The sequence below is a fragment of the Lithobates pipiens genome, unplaced genomic scaffold (assembly GCF_037356315.1).
Source record: "Lithobates pipiens isolate NorthernLeopardFrog02 unplaced genomic scaffold, aLitPip1_a1.2 Scaffold_10, whole genome shotgun sequence".
In the NCBI taxonomy this organism is placed as follows: Eukaryota; Metazoa; Chordata; class Amphibia; order Anura; family Ranidae; genus Lithobates; species Lithobates pipiens.
In genome coordinates, this window is record NW_027507686.1 from 174305134 (window position 1) to 174328101 (window position 22968).

General features: G+C 38.4%; 1 protein-coding gene across 5 annotated transcripts in view; it reads left to right on the forward strand.

Moving 5' to 3' along the window:
- LOC143935909 (uncharacterized) overlaps positions 1–22968 on the forward strand; it is a 113646-nt gene that overhangs the window by 85109 nt on the left and 5569 nt on the right. For all 5 annotated transcript variants that reach the window (XM_077460096.1, XM_077460122.1, XM_077460132.1 and 2 more), the window contains 14 exons: positions 425–672; positions 2050–2233; positions 5326–5524; positions 8436–8611; positions 10098–10167; positions 10269–10381; positions 12447–12478; positions 14224–14401; positions 15658–15762; positions 16514–16554; positions 17839–17958; positions 18080–18175; positions 19452–19580; positions 22336–22375. In XM_077460096.1, the coding sequence (XP_077316222.1) occupies positions 425–672; positions 2050–2233; positions 5326–5524; positions 8436–8611; positions 10098–10167; positions 10269–10381; positions 12447–12478; positions 14224–14401; positions 15658–15762; positions 16514–16554; positions 17839–17958; positions 18080–18175; positions 19452–19580; positions 22336–22375 (1731 nt within the window). The remainder of the gene's footprint in view (positions 1–424; positions 673–2049; positions 2234–5325; positions 5525–8435; positions 8612–10097; positions 10168–10268; positions 10382–12446; positions 12479–14223; positions 14402–15657; positions 15763–16513; positions 16555–17838; positions 17959–18079; positions 18176–19451; positions 19581–22335; positions 22376–22968) is intronic.

Consider the following 22968-nt stretch of genomic DNA (forward strand, 5'->3'; position numbering starts at 1 on the left):
CTCTCTTTCCAGAAAGCACTAGCAGATTTTGGAAAGAAGTATGAGGTTCTAATGGCACCACCAGTGAGTCACCCAGCTCTATTCTAGGTCACTCCCAACCCAGATCACAAAAACACACCCAGGCTTGGCCGCCAGCCAAACATGGAAATGTACCTGTTCTCAAAAAATATGTACCACTCTTCAAGCACTCTAAAGGGGGATACATATATAATGCATGCAAGTTCTGGCCCTTAATGCATGCAAGTTCTGGCCCTTAATCAGTCTGCAACTCAATAAAGAATATAACATCTTCCAACTCTACCTTGAATAAGTGATTTTATTGATTATAATATCAAATAAAAAAATAAAAAAAAGTATTACTATGTACAGTAGCAAAAATGTGTTTTATTTAATTAACTGTAAACTTTTATTCTCTTTTGTGAAGGTGTTTGCAATGGTTGGGGTGACCCCCATTATATTACATTTGATGGCACCTACTATAGCTATCAAGGTAACTGCACCTATACTCTAGTGGAAGAGATTACAAAGAACATTGATAATTTTGGAGTATACATCGATAACTATGACTGTGCAGCGCGAGACCGAGTATCTTGCCCACGTGACATCATTGTCCGTCATGAATCTCAGACAATACGCATTGGTTTAAAGACCCCGATGCCTGTCAGCATACAGGTAGGATGTATACGTATTAATTATGTTGGTTGAAAATCAGCATTCCTACTATTTAAGATTAGTGGAAACTAATAATAATTTGATATGTGATGCAAAGCACCTGTATTTTTTATTTTTATTAACCAAATTAAGGCAGCAAAAACAATAATTTTTCATAATGACAAACAGATTCTTTTTCAACCCCTTTATTTAATAAAATACTGGTAAATCTTAAAGCAATCTTAACATGCTGTTAACATTTCATGAGCGCTGGGAATCTTAGCTCGAGGTGGGTTGCTGCTATCTGAGTCTTGCTGATTTTTCTAAGCAAAAGTGAGGCTTACTAACCATTACTTCTCCATGAGTACCGTAAGTCTAATGCGTAAACTTTTTAAAAAATGTTTTTCAATTTTGAATTGAGTGGGCAAGTGTTAGAATCTAGCAGTTTTTTTTTAATACTGCAAGTTTCCTTGCTAGTCAGTTTGCCATCCTCACCTTCCTGGTGACCATTGTCAAGTGATGAGATATCTAGCATTTTACAGCTGTCAAATGTACAGGAGGAGAAGGGAAATGTTCCAATGGGGACACTGATTCCAGTGACAGTCTCAGAAGGGCTATTTACATTTTTAATACATTTTTTCGCATTCTCTGTTCTATTCCAGAACAGGGAGTGAAAGAAAATCTTCCCCAGGGCCAAAGATAAAAAGAACAACAGGAGGGTTACCATTCCTTACTCTAACCAAAACGAAAAAAATGATTTTGCAACCACATTGGGATGACAGCTACTTTATATTTGATACATATTCTCATTCACATAGCATAACCTAAAAAAAAAAGAAAAATAACGCTTGGCTTTTACTGAGAACTCCAAAACTGAATGTTTTCTCTCTTATGCAAAAGGGGTGAGAAGTTAATGTTTACCATAATTAGTTGTTTACCAATGTTACTTCTATCTGTACTCTGCATGCAGATCTCATTGTAAGTTGTAAACTAGATTTGAACACTGTCTGTCCTAACAAATGGTTCAAAATGTAGAAGGTTGGTTTCTATATTTCATGTTAATGAGGGGATACTTACTGGGGGAGATTTACTAAAATTGGTGCATACAGAATATGATGCAGCTGTGCATACTAACCAATCACCTTCCAGGTTTTATTGTCAAGGCTTAAAGAATATGTAAACTGTGCCTGCCGTACCATGTACGTATATAAAAAGTATCCTGTTCTCTTTGTATTGTTCCTTTGTGTGAAATCCCTGGCTGGCAGTCCCTCTGTTTCTCAGTTTTCAAAATGGGTTTCTTCCTTAGGACACTAGATCATAAAGTTCTATGCAGCTACTACTGCCAACTCTAATAATAAAAAAACTTTATACATTTCTTCTTTTGTCCTGTTTATCTAGGTTACTGTAAACAATGAAATTGTAGCAACCCCCTATAAAAAGTATGGAGTGACTGTGTATAAATCTGGAATCAATTATGTGGTCGAAATTCCAGAATTGGAGGCTAATATCACATACAACGGCATGGCCTTCTCCATCAAACTACCATATCGTCTTTTTGGACACAATACACAGGGACAGTGCGGTAAGCTTCTGTTGGGATCTACAGTATATTTGCAAAATAGATTAGAAGTTGCATTCCATTTAAATCTTATTTATAGCTATACCCACTCCCACCCCCATTGTAAACCTATTCTAACTACCCTGTAAAGGAGAGAAGTCTATACTTACCTATTCTGAAGGTGCTTTGGTCCAATCACATGATCTCCCCAAGGACGGCTTAAGTGAAGAGAGACCCCTGATGATGGCTGCAGAGCCTGGTTAATGATGTCATCCAAAGACTTACTATGGGGTATCTATTGTGAGCTGTCCCTCCTCGGCACTGAAGCCACTGCTGCAAGCTGATCATGTGACTGGACTAGACTGGAGTGTCCTCAACATAGGTAAGTATAACCATCTTTCCTTCACAGGGTTGTTAGAATAGGCTTAGAATGGGGGAGCAAGCAGGTTTAGGTAGAGTTAGGATTTGACTGGAATTCTACTTTGAACCTTTAATTTTCAGTGGGAGATGCACATTTCTTACATTCCCTGAGAATCATTTACTAAAGGCAGTTTTAAACCCAAACCTCCTTCTGAAAGAGGCTAACATAAGTCAAACTGTGTGTGATTGTGTTTCACAATTTAAGACAAAAATTATTAAAATTTTAAACATATTTCCCATGTAGAGGTCATCATTAGCAGAGTGTATACAAGTTTAACATGTTTCTAACTGCATTTTAGATATGTTTTTATTTGTGCAATAGTATGTTTAAAGCAAGGGTCTCCAAACTTTCTAAACAAAGGGCCAGTTTACGGCCCTTCAAACTTTAGGGGGGGGGGGGGGGCAGACTGTGGCCAGTGGGAAGAAAATGTCCTGGCATCAGTGGGAGTAAACAATGCTCCATGATTGGAATTAGAGGGAGTAATAGCTCCCCATCATTGGTGTCAATGTGAGAAATGGTGTCCCGTTATTTGGTGTCAAAGGTAAGAATAGTGTGCCATCATTGGTGTCAATGGGAGGAATAGTGCCCCATCATTGATGTCAAAAGTAAGAATAGTGCCCCATCATTGGTATCAATGGGAGGAATAGTGTCCCATCAATAGTGTCAATGGGATGATTAGTGCCCCATCATTGGTTTCAATGAGAGGAATAGTGCCTCCCTATTATTGGTGTCAATGAGAGGAATAGTGACCCTATATTGGCGTCAATGGGAGGAATAGTGCCCCTTCATTGGTGTCAATGGGAGGAATAGTTCCCCTTCATTGGTGTCAATGGCAGGAACAGTGCCCAATCATTGGTGCCAATGGGAGGAATAGTGACTCCCTATTATTGGTGTCAATGGGAGGAATAGTGTCACTTCATTGGTGCCAGTGGAAGGAAAAATGTCCCTTCATTGATGCCAATGGGAGGAATAATTCCCCATTATTTGTGTCAATAGAAGGAAAAGTGTCCCATCATTGGTATCAGTGGAAGGAATAGTACCTCATCATTGGTGTCAGTGGGAGGATTAGTGCCCCATCATTGGTGTCAGTGGGAGGAATAGTACCTCATCATTGGTGTCAGTGGGAGAAATAGTGCCCCATTGTTGTCATTGACAGGAACTATGTCAACAACAGTGGGGGAATAATGACTCAAGGGCCAAATAAAAGCAAGCAAGGAGCAGCAACCAGCCCCCAGCTTCAGTTTGGAGAGCACTGGTTTAAAGTAACATGATAGGAAACATATAATGACAGGCATGAAATGTGATAGTGTAGGGGTTGCAAAGGGGTTTATGAGAGTCTCTTCTAGTACCGTAGATCTTTGTTTAGATTAGGCACACTATTTGACTGCTATGGAGAAGCATAATTTTCATCCAAGTACTGGAAGTGTGTTAAGGCTACAGAATACATCCCACATTCCTCATCTCTTTAACAAAGAGGGGAGTAATCCTGTTGTCCTTGGGGATTACTGGCAGAAATGTAACTAATAAGAGTGCAGTAAAGGCATTGAGAGCAAGAAGTTATCAGTTTACATGATTGTTTGCAGGATCTTCAGATTTTATTTTTGTACTTATGTAATAGATAAACTAAAAACGCCTTCAATTATATATTTACCAGAATAAAAGGTGCCAAATAAGGGGAATTAAAAAAAGTATTTTTAAAATAAAATAATTTTCTATTTAACCTCTATTTAACCTTAGCTAACCATAATTAACGCCGTATTCTCCCCATAGCTTTTATTTTTTGCTATTCTATTTTTAAACTATTCATATTTAAAAGAGAAGTATGGTCAAAGCTCTATTGGCCACACTTCTCATGTGGATCACAGGAGTGCACTTACTTGAGCACTCCCATGATCCAGCCGACAGTGGGCTGAATTTTGCTGTTGGTTGATGTCACAGAGCCACGCCTGACTCTGGAGTGATCTGGACAAAACTGTTGTGATTCAAACCGATTCCTGGCCACAGCTGGCTTAGTTTCTCTGTGTCCTGTCTCCTTGACAGCCTGGCACTCCAGTGAGCACTGGAGGGGCAGAGCACAGAGCAGTGATTGACAGTCACCACTCAGTCACCACTCAGACCCAAACCTAATTTACTAAGCTCTGGAGCAACTGCGCTTTTCAAAGTGCACAGTCTTTTTGCCTTTAGTAAATCAACCGCTATGTGTCCATGCACACATAGGTGTTTAGAGGCAGTGGCATTTACAGACAGAAAATAAACCCACTGCCAGTGCATCCAGGAGCAGTTTTGGCAGAAAAAAATGCTTCACGTGTGTAAATGTATGTAAACATGTGTTAACACCAAACACGTTAACAATTGAGTGTTAATTCATTTGCATGGCCAGAATAAATTATTAAATGGCCAGAATAAATTATTATTCTGACCAAGGAAATTAATTAACGCCTGAGCGCTTGACACGCCTAAATGCGTAAACACTCATTTACAAGTATCCAGTGTTTTTGTCTGCCAAAACACCACTGCCCGGAGGAAAGGCATCTAGGATAAATAGCAAAAACACTCAGTGTGCATGAGGCCTCAATAGTAAAGTTTCATACTGGCTTGGTTTAACAAAGTGCAAAATTCACTTTTCTACACCATAATATTATCCTTACTACAAAAATACTTGTGATCTGTATCTGACTGTATATTTCCTACTTAGGTACTTGCACCAACAATCAAACAGATGACTGTCTGACAAAAAGTGGTGACATTATATCAAACTGTGAAATTATGGCAGATACTTGGGTTGTAGAAGATCCAAGAAAACCTACATGTGGCAATCTGAAGCCCACAGTTCCACCCAAAGTCACAGAAGCTCCTTGCAAACCATCTCCACTGTGCGAACTCATCTTGGGAACGTAAGCATCTTGGGACCTGATCCAACCTAGAACCTGTCTAATACAATAAACATGTCAGCTAGTAGAGTCTTTCAGAATTGGGCTATTAAATGACAAGGGCAAGGCTTCACTATGATGGAGGACAAAGCATTGGGTTAGAGCTGAAGTTAAAAAGATAATTTGTGTTTAGTGTGCAAAGTGCTCCTTACTTACACAGAAAAAAAATAGCAAAAGTATATGCAGGCACCATTTTTATGTATGCTGTTAGCTTAAACACTTTTGTGACCTGGTAGGTTCAGTTTGAGCACTTGTGATTTATTTGCATTAAAGTTAAACTCTCACACTCTGCCGGTTTCATAAATTTGACTTCGCAAATAAACAAAAAGAATACAGGCAGTGTTCTTAAAGAATCCATAGATTAGACATTCCCTGTTTTGTGCCTCAGGATATAAGGAAGGATTCTGAAGGCCTTAAAGAAACCCAGCATGTCACCATTTATATCAACAAGAATCTTCCCATAGGAATATATATGTATATTTAATGCATTGCATGTTATTTACCTGACAGAGCCTCCCTCGTGCAAACGTCCAAAAGCCCTGAGACAGTTGCTTGCTGCAGCCATCTTGTGATCAAAACACAAGAACAAATGGGTGCACTGTATTCAGATTTTCTAAGGGCTCATTCTCATCAGCAGCTGCATTCCAGTGAAGTAACTGATGTGTGGTTATGACAAAATTAGCACAGTTATGATCCTTTTTTTTGCCCCATAACAGACTTTTTTGAAATGTCACACAAACATCTCATAAAGTTCAATTGCCAGCCGTGTGGTGCGAGCCAGTGGACTCGCAGTGTGCTGCTCTGAAAAAAAGTACTGCATGCACACCACCACAACACAGTGGTCTGAACTGGCACATAGGGAGAACACGCCATTTTGCCTTGTCATGCAGTGGGACTGCCACCCAACGCAGTCCCACCACATGTGGTGTGAATGCATCTTAGGGGTCACTGAAATTTTGACTGGGACCAATCGATCTGGTTCAGGAGCACTTCACAAAAAGAGGATCACTCTCAGGAAAAAGGTAAAGGACCCAATCTTGCATGTGATTTCAAAAGCCCCAGTAGATCTGGAGCTGACACTCTATAGCAGTCTTTTTTTAACATGGGGGAACCCTTAAAATACCATTCTGGTCTCAGGGAACTCCTGCTAATAATTAATATATCTACAGCGCACAGTACATTAGTGTGATGGCTACTAGGAAGTACAGTATGCTCCTCCCTTTTGTGGTAATTGGGAAAAATCCCCCCTTATAGATAGTTAAAAACATCATTGTTTTCAGTGGATACTCATCTAGAAGGTAGAAGTTGCCCGTTGCTCAAGGAACCCCTGGAAACCTCAGAAGGAACACTATGGCTCCACAGAACCATGGTTGAGAAAGACTACTCTATTGTATTCCCCTGAACTCCTCCCCCAGCAACTACATAAAGGGTAAAGACAAGGAGGAGCAGAGGGCACAGAGAGTAATGAGACGATCCCTAAATAGGATAAGACTATGATGTGCAGAGAGGAAGGAGGCTGTGCTAAAGAATTAAAGTGGAAGTAAATTCCCCTATCGTTTTCAGCCAAGGAAGCTACCATCTTTGCCTCTGTTTAATCTTCCACTGCTATGGTGCTGCACATGTGATTCGTTATGACACCAGCCATTGGATGGTTTGATAGTTTGGCTGAGGGCACTGCCAATGTGCAGTTAGCATTCCCGGCATGCCTTTTTTTTAACTGTTTAAAACGATGGGTTTACTTCCACTTTAACTAATCAATTTTTCAAGCAAAGTCAAAGGCACCTTGCATGGGAATAAAAATTATTTTTAAAAAGGAAAAACACCACAAGTAACAATTTAAATTATTGCTATTATTGACAGGGACTCAGTAAAAAAAAAAGAAAATATGCATATATAATGGTTGGAGGTCAATTTTGTTTTATTTTTTTAAGTTTATGAAAGTTTATGCATTTTTAACAAATGCAATTGTTATTTTAAAAATGCACATTTAATACATTTTGTGCATTTGACACATGATTTCTGGAACAATATGGATTTTCTTTAGAGGGAGCACAGCGAAGGTTGCTTTAAGCTGAACTCCAGGGATTCAGCCACTCTCTAAAGGTGTGCAGGCATACTGGGGGTTAAGTCTGAAGAGGTGCATGCCACCTCCTGGACTTATATATTTTATTTACATCTGAAAGTTTTATATTAGCTCCAAGAGTACACACTCTCTGGGCACTGAGAGGGGAGACTCTGTCTTCTCCACACAGCATCTCTGCTTTCCCCTCCCCTCTGCTGCCCATTCACACAAGGCTTTGTACTGTATGAGTGGGCTCACAAAACACAAAGTGCTCTGTGATGGGACAGGAGGGGGTACAGCAGTTTCATTTGACTATGCAGCTTCAGAAGCTAAGCGCAAAAGGTCCAGCATTGCGATGGCTTTACGTCCTGTGTTCCATAAAGTTGTAAATAAAAGAGATAAGTCTACAAAGTGACATGCACCTCATTGGACTCATAGTGAGTCTGCATATATTACAAAGTAGCTGAATTCACTTTATACTGTCACCTTTTAGATACTGTCTCTGATTTAGAAAATTGGATAGAATAGACTAAAAAAGTGGGATGGGACACTGACTTTCTTTTATTTACTTAGAAAAGTAAGACTTTATTTCACTAACCAAGCCAGCATCGGTACACTATAGCAGTATGCAAACAGAATAATTGATGTTATTTTCTATGAAACAAAAGAAAAATAGAACCATCAAATATGGGAAAACATTTTTTATTTAAAAAAAATAAAAATTTTTTTATTATCAAGCATTTGTTTAAATGTTTTCTCATAAACCAGCATAATCCTTTAAACCTTCTGTTTTTATTTTATTTTTTTCTAAAGGACATTCCAGCAATGCCACAAGGTTCAGCCTCCAGAACATTTCTACCAGGCTTGTAATTTTGATAGTTGCCATGTACCCAACTCCAACATAGAATGTAGCAGTTTGCAGCAATACGCTCAGCTCTGTGCAGATTCAGGAGTCTGCATTCAATGGAGAGATAAAGCTACAGAATGTCGTAAGTTATCATATTTAGTTATCTGTTCTGTGACACCACACAGCTTATTATGTGATTTGTACTTATAACCAGGGATGGGCAAATTTCCCTGGGTTCTGTTTTTACACAGTTTTGCAAAGTTAAAGTGAACTTTGTGTTGAAAGTTATTGAAGTCTATTGGGATAAACCTTGATATTTAATGTTGGGCCCTTGAAGGGATAATAAGCATGGGTGGCTCCAAATAATGTTTTGGGGTGTGTGTGAATATAAGCGGGGAAGCCAAGTCCCTGACCCTGTTATAATAAATTCAGACATAAAATAAGAGAGAGAGAGGGGAGGGGAGAAAGAGAGAGTAGAGAGATGGGGATGGTGGGAGGTAGAGAGAGAAAAACAGAGCAGGGGTGAGCAAGAGAGGGAAGAGTAGCAGGAGGGGAAAGGCAGAGACTGAGAAAGAAGAGAGCTGGACAGATGGGGGTCCCTCACATGAACACAAGCTAGGGCTGGGAGCAGGAATCTGAAGATGATCCCACACACAACCTCTGATGCCATGACCTCTGGGGAGGAGACCAGTGGTCCAACTAGTCAAAGAAAGAAGAACTGTAGTTAATAGGCTGCACTGCAATGTGAATGTAATGCTGGTTTGCAATATAGGCAGGGACCCAGGGGATAAAAGTTTTATAGAGGTGGTTAAATAAATTGTGGGGGTGTTATAGAACACTTAATCACTCCCATATAATCACCACTTTTAATAGGCAAGCTATTGTCATATAACATGCATGAGGAGCCAAATTATTGGCTCTTATGATTTAGTTGACTGGGGCAAATGCTAGGCACTGATTTGTAGGTTGTTTCCTGTTTCTGACTGCAAACATGCCAAGTTTTCAGCCAAAATTTTGAGAAATCCCCATGATTCAATGCAAATCCTTGGTAGCGGCAGACCCAAACCTTATCCACACTTATAACCGGGTATAGTATATAAACTAGGTAAAAATGTAATAAAGCTGAATTAAAGTCAAATATAACCCCCATATCACTTGCCATGATATGCAAGAAAGTACAGTGATTTTCATGAAAAACTACCTGCTAGCAATTTTTGTTAATGTACATTTAACTTTTTTTTCCTACCTTAAACTGTATTATTGCAATTATCTGTTTATAGTACAATTATTTTCCTATGAGTAGCACTGCTCTGGAGCCCACAATCTGTAGTCATTACTGCCTTTACCTACCTTTTTCTCTGACACAAAAAACATAAGAGGAAACATACTGTAAATAGAAAGTGGCACCTTTCTTGCTACTTGTGTGCATAAATGTTGGATGCATTGTAGAAGTTCATTGCGTCTCTCAGCCATACATTTTTTTTCCTTACACATCTCAACCCATCAATCTGTAAAGTTTCCTTTGGCACCTAAGATTGAAAATGTGCCATTTTTCATCTACAACCATGAACATTGTATTATTTCTTAAATTCTACAATATATTTAAAAAAAACATTTATTTCTTCCAGCTATTACTTGCCCATCACACAAAGTCTACAATGCATGTGGAGCAGCTGTACCAAATACATGCCAATCTACGTAAGTGTATAGTACCAGAATTTTATAGGAAGAAGGTTTTATTTTTTAAATATTTTGCAACTCTGAACAAAAAACATGATGCAAAATTGTTTATCTTTTAGTCCGGAAGAGATTGAACAAATGAAGGATGATAAACGTATGGTTGAAGGGTGCTTCTGTCCATTCGGTACCAAGCCTTTCAGTCTTGCTGTGGATGTCTGTGTATCTACCTGTGGTAAGATATATGTACTTTTCTACCTTTTAAACTTCTTTAACCAGTGTGACATCTTGTAATATGGAATTCCATGCAAATAATAAACCATTTAGATGAACACTTATTTATCTAGCATTTTTATCTGTGACTTCAGCATTACAAACTGCATTGGAGTAGAAATGCGCACCTTAGCATACGCCTTATGGAGGCATGGGTCCTTCTTTGGCAAAGTTGGAGGAAGTTTATTCCATATTGTATTCATATAAAAAAAAACTCTTTTATTAGCTGGAGAAAGTCCAGCCTGGTATAACATGTAGACTGACATCCTGCTTACTTTTTTTTAAGAGGTTTATGTTTATTACATTTTCAGTTAAACAGGCATCTTGCTTTGTTAATGCAAGTGTATATGCCTTTAATTAAAGCGGAAGTAAACCCATCCATTTTCCAGTTTACATAAAGTTTCATTTTTGACACGTGTCAGAAATGTAACAATCCCATTAGTTGTGCTGCCAACTAAACTGTCAAACCATCCAATGGTTGGTGTCATAACTGATCACATGTGTAGCATCATGACAATTGTAGATTAAACAGAGGCAAAGATGGCAGCTTCCTAGGCTGAAAACGATAGGAGGGTTTACTTTAAGACAAGTGCCAAGAAGAGTTCCTGTCTCAAGATACTGATGGGAACTGAAGTTTTCTGTAACTTCATTGCCCAGAAAATTGAGGCGTGTTGCTGCCCCATGGTAATAGGTAAAAAGTTCATCATATTGCTAATAAAATGTGAAAACAAAAAAATAATATCACTTAAACTCAATCATCTAGTCCTTTCTAGCCTAAATTAACACTGGCACCCCAGAAAATCTTTTACTAAGCTCAGACTAAGTCCAATTTTCAGGTAAGACCTTTTTGAGGCACACAGGACACATACATATTGCTCTATGCCTTGGCTTTGACCAGCAAACAACAAGGAGACAGTGGGCCACTGGTAGCAGAAAGGAGCCCAATGCTGTCAAGTTATTTCAGGGTGTTAGTGTACATTTTGGCTAGCAGGGAATAGAGGGTGGGAGAGGTCAAGTAAACTGAACAGCCATAGAAGATTTATTATTATTTAAATATACATTCTACATAAAAGCTTCACAGAATAGGTGACCCTCGTAGAGTATTAATATAGTAACTGAAGCAAAGGATTTTGGGGAGTCCCAAGCTCCAAGCTCTGATTGGTGTTACATATATTGTTATAGGAAATATTGTCAACATTGTACCCATCCTGTTTTTTCCCTTCCTCCCCTGCCAAAAAAAAACCACAATGTTCCTGTGCATTATCCTGACTATCAGAAGTCTTGAAGACTATTTTGGGATGACACTAGTAAAGTAGGGATCCTGCATGCTCACAGATCTCTAACGATAAGGATACCAAACAAACTATAATACAAACAGTTCTCTAGCTTAGTCCACAGAGGCAGCTTTGAGGTTTCAGAATATCCACCTCAGTGGTAGATTCCTGCAGAGTTCTACATAGTATATCCTCTTCTCCAGCCCTGGATCAGTTCTTTAACCCAAAATACAGAGATAGAACAGAAGAGGAATGCACAAACATACTTCAACCACTCAAATCTTATTCAGATAATTTGGTTCTAACATGCATGGTCAGTGTGCTCAAGCATGCAGGTGTATGTCTATGGTGAAATGAAGGGGAAGTGCCAAGATGCTTAGGGGGAAATATTAGAATATGGTCAGAATCATACAAAAATAAGTTTGTTGTTTACCCCAAAGAAAAATCAGAATCAATTAAAGTCCATAAAAACATAAGGGTTTTTATCTGGACTTGGTGGTCCTGTATCTAGAGTTCTTATGTATTCAGTTTGTGTTCCTGCACATCCTGTTAATTAACATATTTAATATTTTATATAAATTACATTATATACTGTAGGTTATAGTAATGTCCACAAAGTACACACACTGGTTAAAGCATGTGTATTCTGATAGGATATGCTGTATACTGTATGATAGCACAGTAAACGTATGAATAGTTGTCTGTAATTGATATTGAAGCTTAATGCTTCACTGATGATCTTGTTTGTTTCAGGATGCGTTGGACCAGACAATCTGCCAAGACAGGTATGCTTGTTATCTATACTTGCAATTTTCCATAAAATATTTATGATTCCACAGATTCTCATGCTGATAGTCTAACAGACATTTCAGTTATGCTGGAAGGTTGACCAAGGTCAACTATAATTACCTAATTATGTAGTCAGGTTGACAAAAGACATAAGTTCAACAAAATGAAAAACATAAATTAAAAACCTGTATCCTCAGAATCCGAAATGAACCATCAGATGATCCAAAGGCAGATAAAAAAGAAAGACCCAGATTAGAGAATCTACATACATATAATTTAATGAGAGCTTCAAACAAACATGCAAGAGTCCAAGGTAATTTAGTGATAAAATTGATTCAAAGCAAAATAAAGCCACTGCGTTTCAGGTCTAAACACACTTCCCCTTCATCAGGGCTTAATAATTTTGACTGCGTGTAAATGGACTCAGCAATGCAGATGCTTAATAAATCTGCTCTGTGATTTACTACTTGGAACAGTTCTAGAAGGGCAGGTTGTGCCAGGTTAAGTGAATGTAACAAAGAAGCACCCTTGAAACACATTGATTTTATTCTGCTAAGAATCAGTTTTATTATTAAAGTACCTTGGAATCTTGGACATTTGGTTGGCAGCTTCATTGGATTATATCTGTCACAGATGAGGTCTGGATAGCATCTATGATCTGGGGAGAGGGAATAGGGCAGTAAAACAGGTGGTGAGCTAAGCCAGAACATTATTAGACCAGGGTTCAAGCAGAGAATAATGGGGGATGCTGTATTACTGGAGACTGGCACAGCAGAAGCTTTTATGGCCAAAACTATGGAATACATTTGGTCTGAGAAAGTCATTAGATGAGAAGGTCAGAAAGAGAAAGTCAGATGAGGAAGATAAGGACTTATGGCGGAATATAGCTATGAGAGCAGTACAGTCCACAAGCGTACTTATCCAGTTTGGTCAGAAATGGAGTTTGAGGACAAGTCTGCAGACACTGATCAGTCAGCTAAAGTGCCAGAGAGTTAATCGCAGTCGGGGGGGTAAAAATCCCAGCCAGGTTACTATCTGCATGTTTTACCTGTGCTTGCTTGGGTTTCCTTCCACACTCCAATGATGTGCTAGTAGGTTAATGGCTTAAATTTACCACATTTTGCCAGTGTGTATGTAAGATAGAGACCTTCAATTACAAGCTCTTTGACGGCAGATGAATGAAAAAGTAAAGTGCCGTGTAATCAAAGGTTAATTATAAACGCCTCAAATAAATAAAAATAAATGGTGATCCTACCAGCCTTGGCTACTTCTTCTCAATGGAGAATAAATACATTTAAGCTTTCTTTATAACTAAGGTCCTCAATGTTTTTTATTGATTGAACTCACTGAAGTCAGAGATCAAAATATCTGTAGAAATAAGCACAGTTTGAACATATTTTCTCATATAAATAACATTGCCTTTTCTATTGTTACAGTTGGAGGCTGCAGTGTACAGTAAAAAAATAAAAAAAAAATAAAAGTAATAAGTCACGAAGTGCAAAAGTCAAGCATATTGCAACTCGATCTCATATAACATAATTAAAATCTCCTTTTCTCTGAAGGAAAAAAATGAGTGTGGAAATATTTTCATTTTTACCACTCTAAACAAATGACAACTAGAGTGTTGCCATTGACACTGTATCAGCCTTTCCCTACTACCAGTTTAAAAAACAAAAACAGATTAGCAATTATGTGATCTGTAGTTGAACATTGTCATAAGTTTGGTTATTTTTCACTACAGTATGGAGAGGAGTTCCAGTTTGATTGCCAGGACTGTGTCTGTAGAGAAGGTGGCAGTGGCATCATTTGCCAAGAACATAAGTGCCCCATGCTGAAGACTATCAAGTGTGAACTAGAAGGTTTCTACCCCATAACTCAGAACAACCCAGATGATGTTTGCTGTCAGGAGACTTTGTGCAGTAAGTTCTGCTTATAATATATTTTTTGCCTAAAGGATATGTTTAGACAGTTGTGGCCATCTCTTCACAGTTACTGTGTATTACATATTGGCTGTGACAGCAAAAAAAAGCATTAACCTCTTCCTTTTAGTTTGAATCATAGATAAGTAGACTTTCGTTGTCTAAGAAGCCTTCAGAAATGGGGTTGTTCCAAAGTCTATTCTCACTAAAAGGCTGCATTAAATGGACACAGTGCAGTAACCTTGTAGAAAGGAGCTGGGATCACTCAAGTGTGTATTTAGACTAAATGTTACAAAATATTAGACTGTGGATCTATAAGCCTGTTAGAGGGGGTCCCTTTCCTCCACTCAGCTATCACATTACACTACAGCTCTGTGCTCTAGCTCTGCAGTGTGTAATGTTAGATCCCCACCCCCTGATTTCCAGAGCTCAGATATGCTGTGTAAAATGTGTGTTTTAGAAAGCTGTAGAGGAGAGATCACTGCAAATGAACAGGTACAACTTGTGCAGGATCATTTGTATCATCTCTGCGTATGTCCTGAGCCTAGTCGCTTCACTAGGTATATGTATTGGTTTACAACCATTAAATGCAAATCATTTTTAGGTTTATAAATATGTCTAATATATGTATCATAAAAAAGCTAAAATACAACATGGTGATCACATGGTTTTGTTGATTAGGAGCCTCCCTATTTGAAAATTCCCTAACTTTTATCAGCCATTTAAAACTCATTACAGCCTTAAAAAAAACACAGTTCTCATTCCTTATGAACTCAAACGTACTTGGCCAAACTCAGTGACATGTCCTGATTGTCTCTAAAATTTGACAAAGCTACAACTCGCAATTTCGCACATCAATATTTGTTACAAAAAAACATCAATACGTTAGGGTCCTGAACCTGGAAAATCTTTTAAATCAGGTCATTTTCATTAAGAGTTCTTCATTAAAGATTTTTTACAAACATTTCCAACAAAAGAATAACAATGCCCAAAAGGCTCATATTAAAAGACACATAAGCAGGGTTTCTTCAAAACATAGTAAAGAAATGTAGGAAAAGTTTTACAAACCTGGAAATATGATTAATAATGAATGATCTATCAAGGGAAATGATCCCTGCTATTTCACATTAGTTCCCCTATGACTAGATACTGATTCCCAGTATTTGATGAAATTTGACTATAAATGTCCTCTAGTAATATTTACTGAGATCACAATTTATTTGACTGACCCTAACTATTGGATATTTGTGTTGCAGGGTGTGACCCCAGTAGATGCTCAAATAAATCTCCCAACTGTGAACTTGGATATGAAGCTATCGGTGGAATTCCAGAAGGACACTGTTGTCCCATATATAAATGCTGTAAGTTAAAATTGATATTTTATGTCATTTTTGTTGCTTGCAGGGGGTAAAATATTCACATATACATCTATGCCATCCATATAAAGGGCATCTTTCAATTACATTATTCATATTATTGCCACATCAATTTATTTTTAAGCTCCAGACATTAAAATGTACTGTATACATTTTTTTTGCCATTTTACCGTAGTCTAGAAAAGGAGGTGGTAATACATTTTACCAGAGACCTCTGTTCCATTGACAACGTCTGAGTGAGGATTTTATCTTACTTTGGAGATGCTTTACTAACATATTTCATGTGACATCCTGAATATGGTTATAACATGTAACATATTACTAGGGGTGAACTTATTCTTTAGGAAAAAAAGGTATATTTATAAAGCACAACAATGTGCTTTAGAAATCTGCTCTCCATTCCAAATTGACCCTCTCATTTAAAGAAATGTTATACTTACTTTCTCTCTGTGATGGAATTGCACAGAGCGGACACCAGCTCTCCTGGCCCATCCTCTCTGTCCAGTGCCCCCATGGGAATCGGCTTCTTGTGGAACAAAGTGCCATTCCCTTTGGGAGAGGTTTCCTCTCATTTCCTTTAGTGTCTCCAGGACAGGAAGTGAAGAGAAATCTCCTCAGTTTCGATAGGGGATTTAACCCTTCCTTATCTAAAACTAAGGAAAAAAAGTTTTGTCACATACAAATTAAATACAGCATGTTGTGAATGTATAATAATAACTGATGTGCTCTCTTGCAGCCCGGAAGAAAGTCTGTGTACATGGAAGTGCAGAATACATGGTAAGTTTTTTAAAAATATTAAACAACCTGGTGATAAAGGCTAAGTTTACTTTGGTACATGTTATATTTTACAGCAATGTTTAGGGTGTAACATGTAACATGTTCCAGCTTGTGCCCCGCTCACCCACCTCACCCCTTTCACTGTTGCAGCGGATGGGGAAATCTCTCCCTACACCTGTTGTCACATTTCTAAAATGGTTTGGCTGCACGGGGCTCTACTCGTACAGCCAAATTATTCATTCACAGGGATCTACGAATGAAGGAACTACAAGTGCCGTCTTCACTGCCGCAGACAGCTTGTAGTTCTCAGTGAACTGTGAGGGCGCTGATGAACATTCTTAGTTCATCTGAACTTTCTCCAGCTTTCTAACAGAAAACCCATAAAGAAATACGGGCAAGAACCCTTGAGAAGGTGTCTGCAGGAGCTATGCAGGTTCCTGTAGGACAAAATATAATAAATGAACTTTTTAAATTTTTGTATTACAATAATATGTACATTTATTATATTTACCTAAAGGGTAAACTTAGCCTTTAACTCATTTGTATTCTGCTGGACACCTGTGCAGCTGCTCTTTGAGTTTTCTAACAGCTGCTGGTGCCTGCTGTCAGAACACAATATCTGCAGTGGGAGATGCATCGTTCTACACTGAATAGCATGGATGGAGGAATCACTTAGATTTGTTTCACCCAGCCCACAGGCTGAACAAGAAAATTGTATATGTAGATAGCATATAATTGAAATTCATTGTTACGGCCTACATAATTTTAGCACAACTTAAAGTGTTACTAAACCCAGTAACATGAAAAAAAAACAACTTTGACCTACAGGTAAGCCTAGATTAAGGCTTACCTGTAGGTCCAAGAAATATCTCCTAAACCTACACGGTTTAGGAGATATTTGCCGAAAGACAGGCACCGCTGTCTACGGCACATGCGATGCATAGTAGTCCATTATGCTTTACCTTTGCAGGGAATGAAAGAGGAAGTAAACCCATCAGGGTTTACTTCCTCTTTAATCAATATTGTAGCATAATGAATTGGCATTCATTTTAGAATCTAGTAAGTCACTAATGGGGGTGGGGTAAATGAATTACCAGGAGGAAAAGCTTGAAGTGGGTACCACCATTTTGGTAATATCCACCAATAGCCTGTATAACAAGGAGAAGGTAAGGAAGAGTTTGGAGTTTTACACATTCTAAAAAGAGTTTCACTTTACTACATACAATTATACTTTACATTACCTATATACTGTACTTGTATTGATATGGTATTCTCTCTCTACAGCCCGGCGCTGCAGTGCTCTCTGACAAGTGCCAGACCTGCGTGTGCGCAGACAATGCCACTACAGCTCCAGGAGTTGAGATACGATGCACACATGTGCCGTGCAGTAAATCATGCCCACTGGTAAGTGGAGTATATTAACCTTTATACAATATAACATTCCTGGACTGTATTGTGTGAGTTATGCTTTTTATAAACACGTCTGTATGAAATATTAACAAATCATATGTTTTGCTTATTTTAGGGCTTTGAGTTGAAGGAGAGCAAAACCGATTGCTGCGGTGAATGTCAACAAACTCATTGCGTTATCAATGACGCTAATAATTTGATTCTGCTGAAGGTATATAACTCTTAATATTGTCTAATATTGTCTAATTTTATCTCCCGATACATACAGCTGGAAAAGTCCATTTCAAAATCATTTCTTCTAAGAACATCTTAACTTTGTTATAATAGTTTCATCTATGACTTGCACAATACTTGTGAGGTCAATAGAGAATGCCAGTGTATTTCTTATATTTTGTCACATTAAACTTACTTTTTTTTTTTTTTTTTATAGAACGCTAGCATGACAAAAATAATTTTATTAGAAAAGTGCCAGCGTGCTGCATAAGAAGTGCTGAAATGGTTTTTCTACGGTAGTGCTTATCACCGCCAGCAATCTTAGCAAATCGCTTAGAAAATTAAATTTGATTACCCCTTGTAATAACACATAAACCTCAAAACTTTTAAAATAGATGAATGCAAAAAAATCCCCTCCAAAATTGCTTAATTATTTAGACCAGTGAATTCATACATAAATTGCTTGAAACAAGTGACTACATACTGTATATCAACAAATGTCCATAATAAATGACAAACATCACAGAAAAGTGCAAGCATGCTGAATAAGAATTGCTGAAATCGTTTTTATAACGTAGCGCTTATCACTGCCAACAATCCACTCCATGTGAGTTGTGCCCCGGTCCAAATAGGTCCAAATTCACCAGATGATGTTGATCCCCTTTAGCTTATGGCAAAAAAGGTCTGTGGAGGCTTTTCCACAGCTCCACTGCGCGTGGCTACTTGTCTCCTCTTTATGCTGCTCATCTCACACAGAACCCTGGTAACAACACTCATGCATGGAAAGGGTCAAAACAAAAAGGATTTCATAATGCAGAATGTCTTTATTTTTTATTATTATTATTATTTATTTATTTTTAAAACACTTCAAAACCACTCACACTGACCCAGGGATCAAATAAGTATTTATTTCCTATGATCACAATCTCCATCTAGTGGTCATAATGTGGTATTTTCCTAGTTCATGCTATTCTTATGAATGATGAACAGCCAGCAATGAAAGCAAATCGATTTGCAAACATTTGCAGAATAATTGTACATGTAATTCTACAGGATGTATAGCCCTTGTAGTTTTTTTTTTTTTCAATGCACCTCATTGTGTTATGAGAAATAATTTTCCGGTGTGACAGGCTCCTGAGAGTGTTTCAAATACTGTATATACAGTACTTATTACTTATAGCTTTTTAGGTTTACAGCTCCTTTACACTGTTTATTCAAGCGTTTCCTGGAATATTTGATGATAGTATTGCTAAAACATAATCCCTGTTTTTCAGAATAAGGAATCATTGCGTGCAAAAGATGACAACTGTACAATCTACAGCTGCAATCAACTCAAAACAAGTTTCATCTCCTCCACCTCACATATTACTTGTGCAAACTTCAATGAAGAAGAATGTGAACCTGTAAGTACTGTGAAAATTCTTGCTAGAGCTGAAAATGACTTATTTTATTGCACAGACAGGGCATAATATACAGTAAAGCCTTATGCCCTGTACACACAGTCGGACATTCCGAGGACAAAATCCGTCAGATTTTTTCTGATGGATTTTGGCCCAAACTTCTCTTGCATACACACGGTCGCACAAAGTTGTTGAAACATCCGATCATTCAGAACAAGGTGACGTAGAACACGTACAATGGGACTATAAAGAGGCCAGTAGCCAATAGCTTCCGTCTCATAATTTATTCTGAGCATGCGTGGCACTTTGTGCGTCGGAATTGTCTACACACGATCGGAATTTAAACAATCGGATTTGGTTGTCGGATAATTTTAGATCCAGATCTCAAACTTTGTGTGTTGGAAATTCCGACGGAAAAAGTCAGATGGAGCCCATACATGATCAGAATTTCCAACAACTCGATCTGATCGCACATTTTCCATTGGAAAGTCCGACCGTGTGTACAGGGCATTACTCCGCTGCAGCCTCTTTCTCTTCTCCATCAATCCACTGCAATCTCTTCCTTCTCTGTTGGGAGAGAGCTTGCCTGTAAAAATGTAAACAGTAGTACTTCTTAACTGTGATTGGCCATCACGGTGATCAGAAGGCACAGTGCCACTCTGATTGGCCCTGTGCCTTCACCTATGATCTTTGCTGTCTACTGATGGCAGATTATAGGAAAGAGTAAAGAAAGGACTTTTTGAAAAAATAGGCCCTTTTACAAATGGTTACAATACTAACATCAACAAAGTAACAAGCAGCATTAGAGGGACAACATACCATACTCCCATGCCATATTCCCAAACTATGGGAGTCCTCACTTGGCTTGAGTCCAATAAATAGCAAGCCTATTTTATGTGATGGTTGCATTCAACGATCCATCACCCAACTAAAACCTTACAATTGAGTTTAATTCATTTTTGCACAATCAAGAACCCTACCCTACTGTGGCATTAACCCTTTTTTCTAACTTTCCAACCCACTATTATATCAGGCTCTAAGCCTGATGGGAGGCAGGAAGGTGGGACAATTTCTCATGGACACGTGTTGCCTTTTGGCCCCTCGTCATCCTACAATTACTTTACTTCCTCCCTTTATCCGTCCCTACTCAGGGCTGTCTTGCCTGTTTTAGTCCACCTCACCATTACTGTCTGGTTTTACATTACCTACTAGTGGATTGCACCTAAGGCCTTGTACACACAAGTGTCAACTTGTATAAGGTCAGTGTGTACAGAAAGAATTTTTTGCAAAGCTCAAACATTTTTTACCTTAATGCATTCCTTGCCTGAAGGTAAACAATGTGTGGCATCAGTATCCTCCCTCACCCACCCCTCTTTTAGACCCCTTTCAGACTGGGGCGCTTTGCAGGCACTACATCGCTAAAAATAACACCTGCAAAGAACCCTGAAAAAGCCGCTGCTGTGTCTCCGAGGGCTTTCACACTGGAGCGGTGCACTGGCAGGACGGTAAAAAAAGTCCTGCTAGCAGCCTCTTTGGAGTGGTGAAGGAGCATTGTATACAACGCTCCTTCACCGCTACTGCCCATTAAATCAATGGGCATGCGCGGCTATACTGCCGGCATAGTGCTGCTGCAGCAGAGCTTTGCAGTGGTTTTAACCCTTTCTCGACTGCTAGCGGGGGGTAAAAGCTCCCCGATATCGGCCGAATAGCGATGTGAAATTGGCAGTAAAGCACGGCTAAAAATAGCGTAATTTTACCGCTGACATCGCCCCCGTCCCAGTGTAAAAGGGGTCTTACTTACCTGAGCCCTCTTTCAATCCAGCACTGTGCATGTCTGCAGCTCTTCACTCCCCTCACTTCCAGGGCTTGCTGGCTTTACTGGGCATTGGCTCCCAGTGCTGTCATTCAAAGCCAGTGATGGGGGGAGGGGGGCAGGGCTAAGTCCTGCTGTCTGTATCAATGGACGCAGCAGCGGGGCTCGGGAAGAGACAGAGAAGAGGAGCCGGGAGCATTGGCGGGGGACCCGAGAATAGGAGGTTCATGCCCGCCCTTTGCAATTCCGTTGAACGAATCAGGTAAGTATAGACATAGTTGTTATTTTTATTTTATGTTTTATTTTTACCTTTACAAACACTTTAATCTTCATGCAGGCTTACATTTCAACTAGTGCTGAAACTTTGAAGATGTGCCAGCAGCATGACAGCCAGTTCTCCTATTAGGATCTTAATTTTAATACAGGCATACCCCACTTTTACGTACACAATGGGGTTTATTTACTGAAACTAGAATGAAAAATCAGGCTCACTTCTGCACAGAAACCAATGAGCTTCCAGGTTTTATTACCAAAGCTTAATTGAACAAGCTGGGGTTAGAAGCTCATTGGTTTCTATGCAGAAGTGAGCCTGATTTTGCACTTTCCAGCTTTAGTAAATAAATAAACCCCATTGTGTACTTAAAAGTGAGGTATGGCTGTATCCCCAAACTAGGGATGAAAAGCTTCAAGAAAGCTGCTAAACTATTAAAGATTTTCTGAAAGCTTTGCAAGTACTTATAAAGGCTTGCGGCACACATTTCTGTTATTCATGGTGACGCCTGTGTATTCATGACCTAATGACTTTTTTTCTGAGCCTTGCTGCAACTTCAGAGAATCTATAAGAATGTTGCAAAAGTACAACCCGCCGAGATGACAATGGGGGTTATATTGTTTATATTATTGAAATGCCTTTTTGAATACATTGTATGTTATTTATTTTTATAGGACACAATTGAACTTTTACCTGATGGCTGCTGTAAGATATGTAAGTACCTATTCAATTAAAGTTCTAAATAAATAGAAATAGCTGTTTAACCACTTTCAGACCGGACCATTTTGCTGGCTTAAGACTAGATCACTTTTTGCGATTCTGCACTGCGTCGCTTCAACTGACAATTGCGCAGTTGTGCGATGTGGCTCCCAAACAAAATTGATGTCCTTTTTTTCCCACAAATAGAGCTTTCTTTTGGTGGTATTTGATCACCCCTGCGGTTTTTATTTTTTGCGCTATAAACATAAATAGAGCAACAATTTTGAAAAAAACGCATTATTTTTTACTTTTTGTTATAATAAATATCCCCCAAATATATATATATATATATATATATATATATATATATATATATATATATATATATATATATATATATATATATATATATATATATATATATATATATATATATATATATATATATATATATATATATAAAATTTCCCTCAGTTTAGGCCGATATGTATTCTTCTACATATTTTTGGTAAAAAAATCGCAGTAAGCGATTATTGATTGGTTTGTACAAAAGTTATAGCGTTTCCAAAATAGGGGATAGTTTTATGGCATTTTTATTAATAATAATT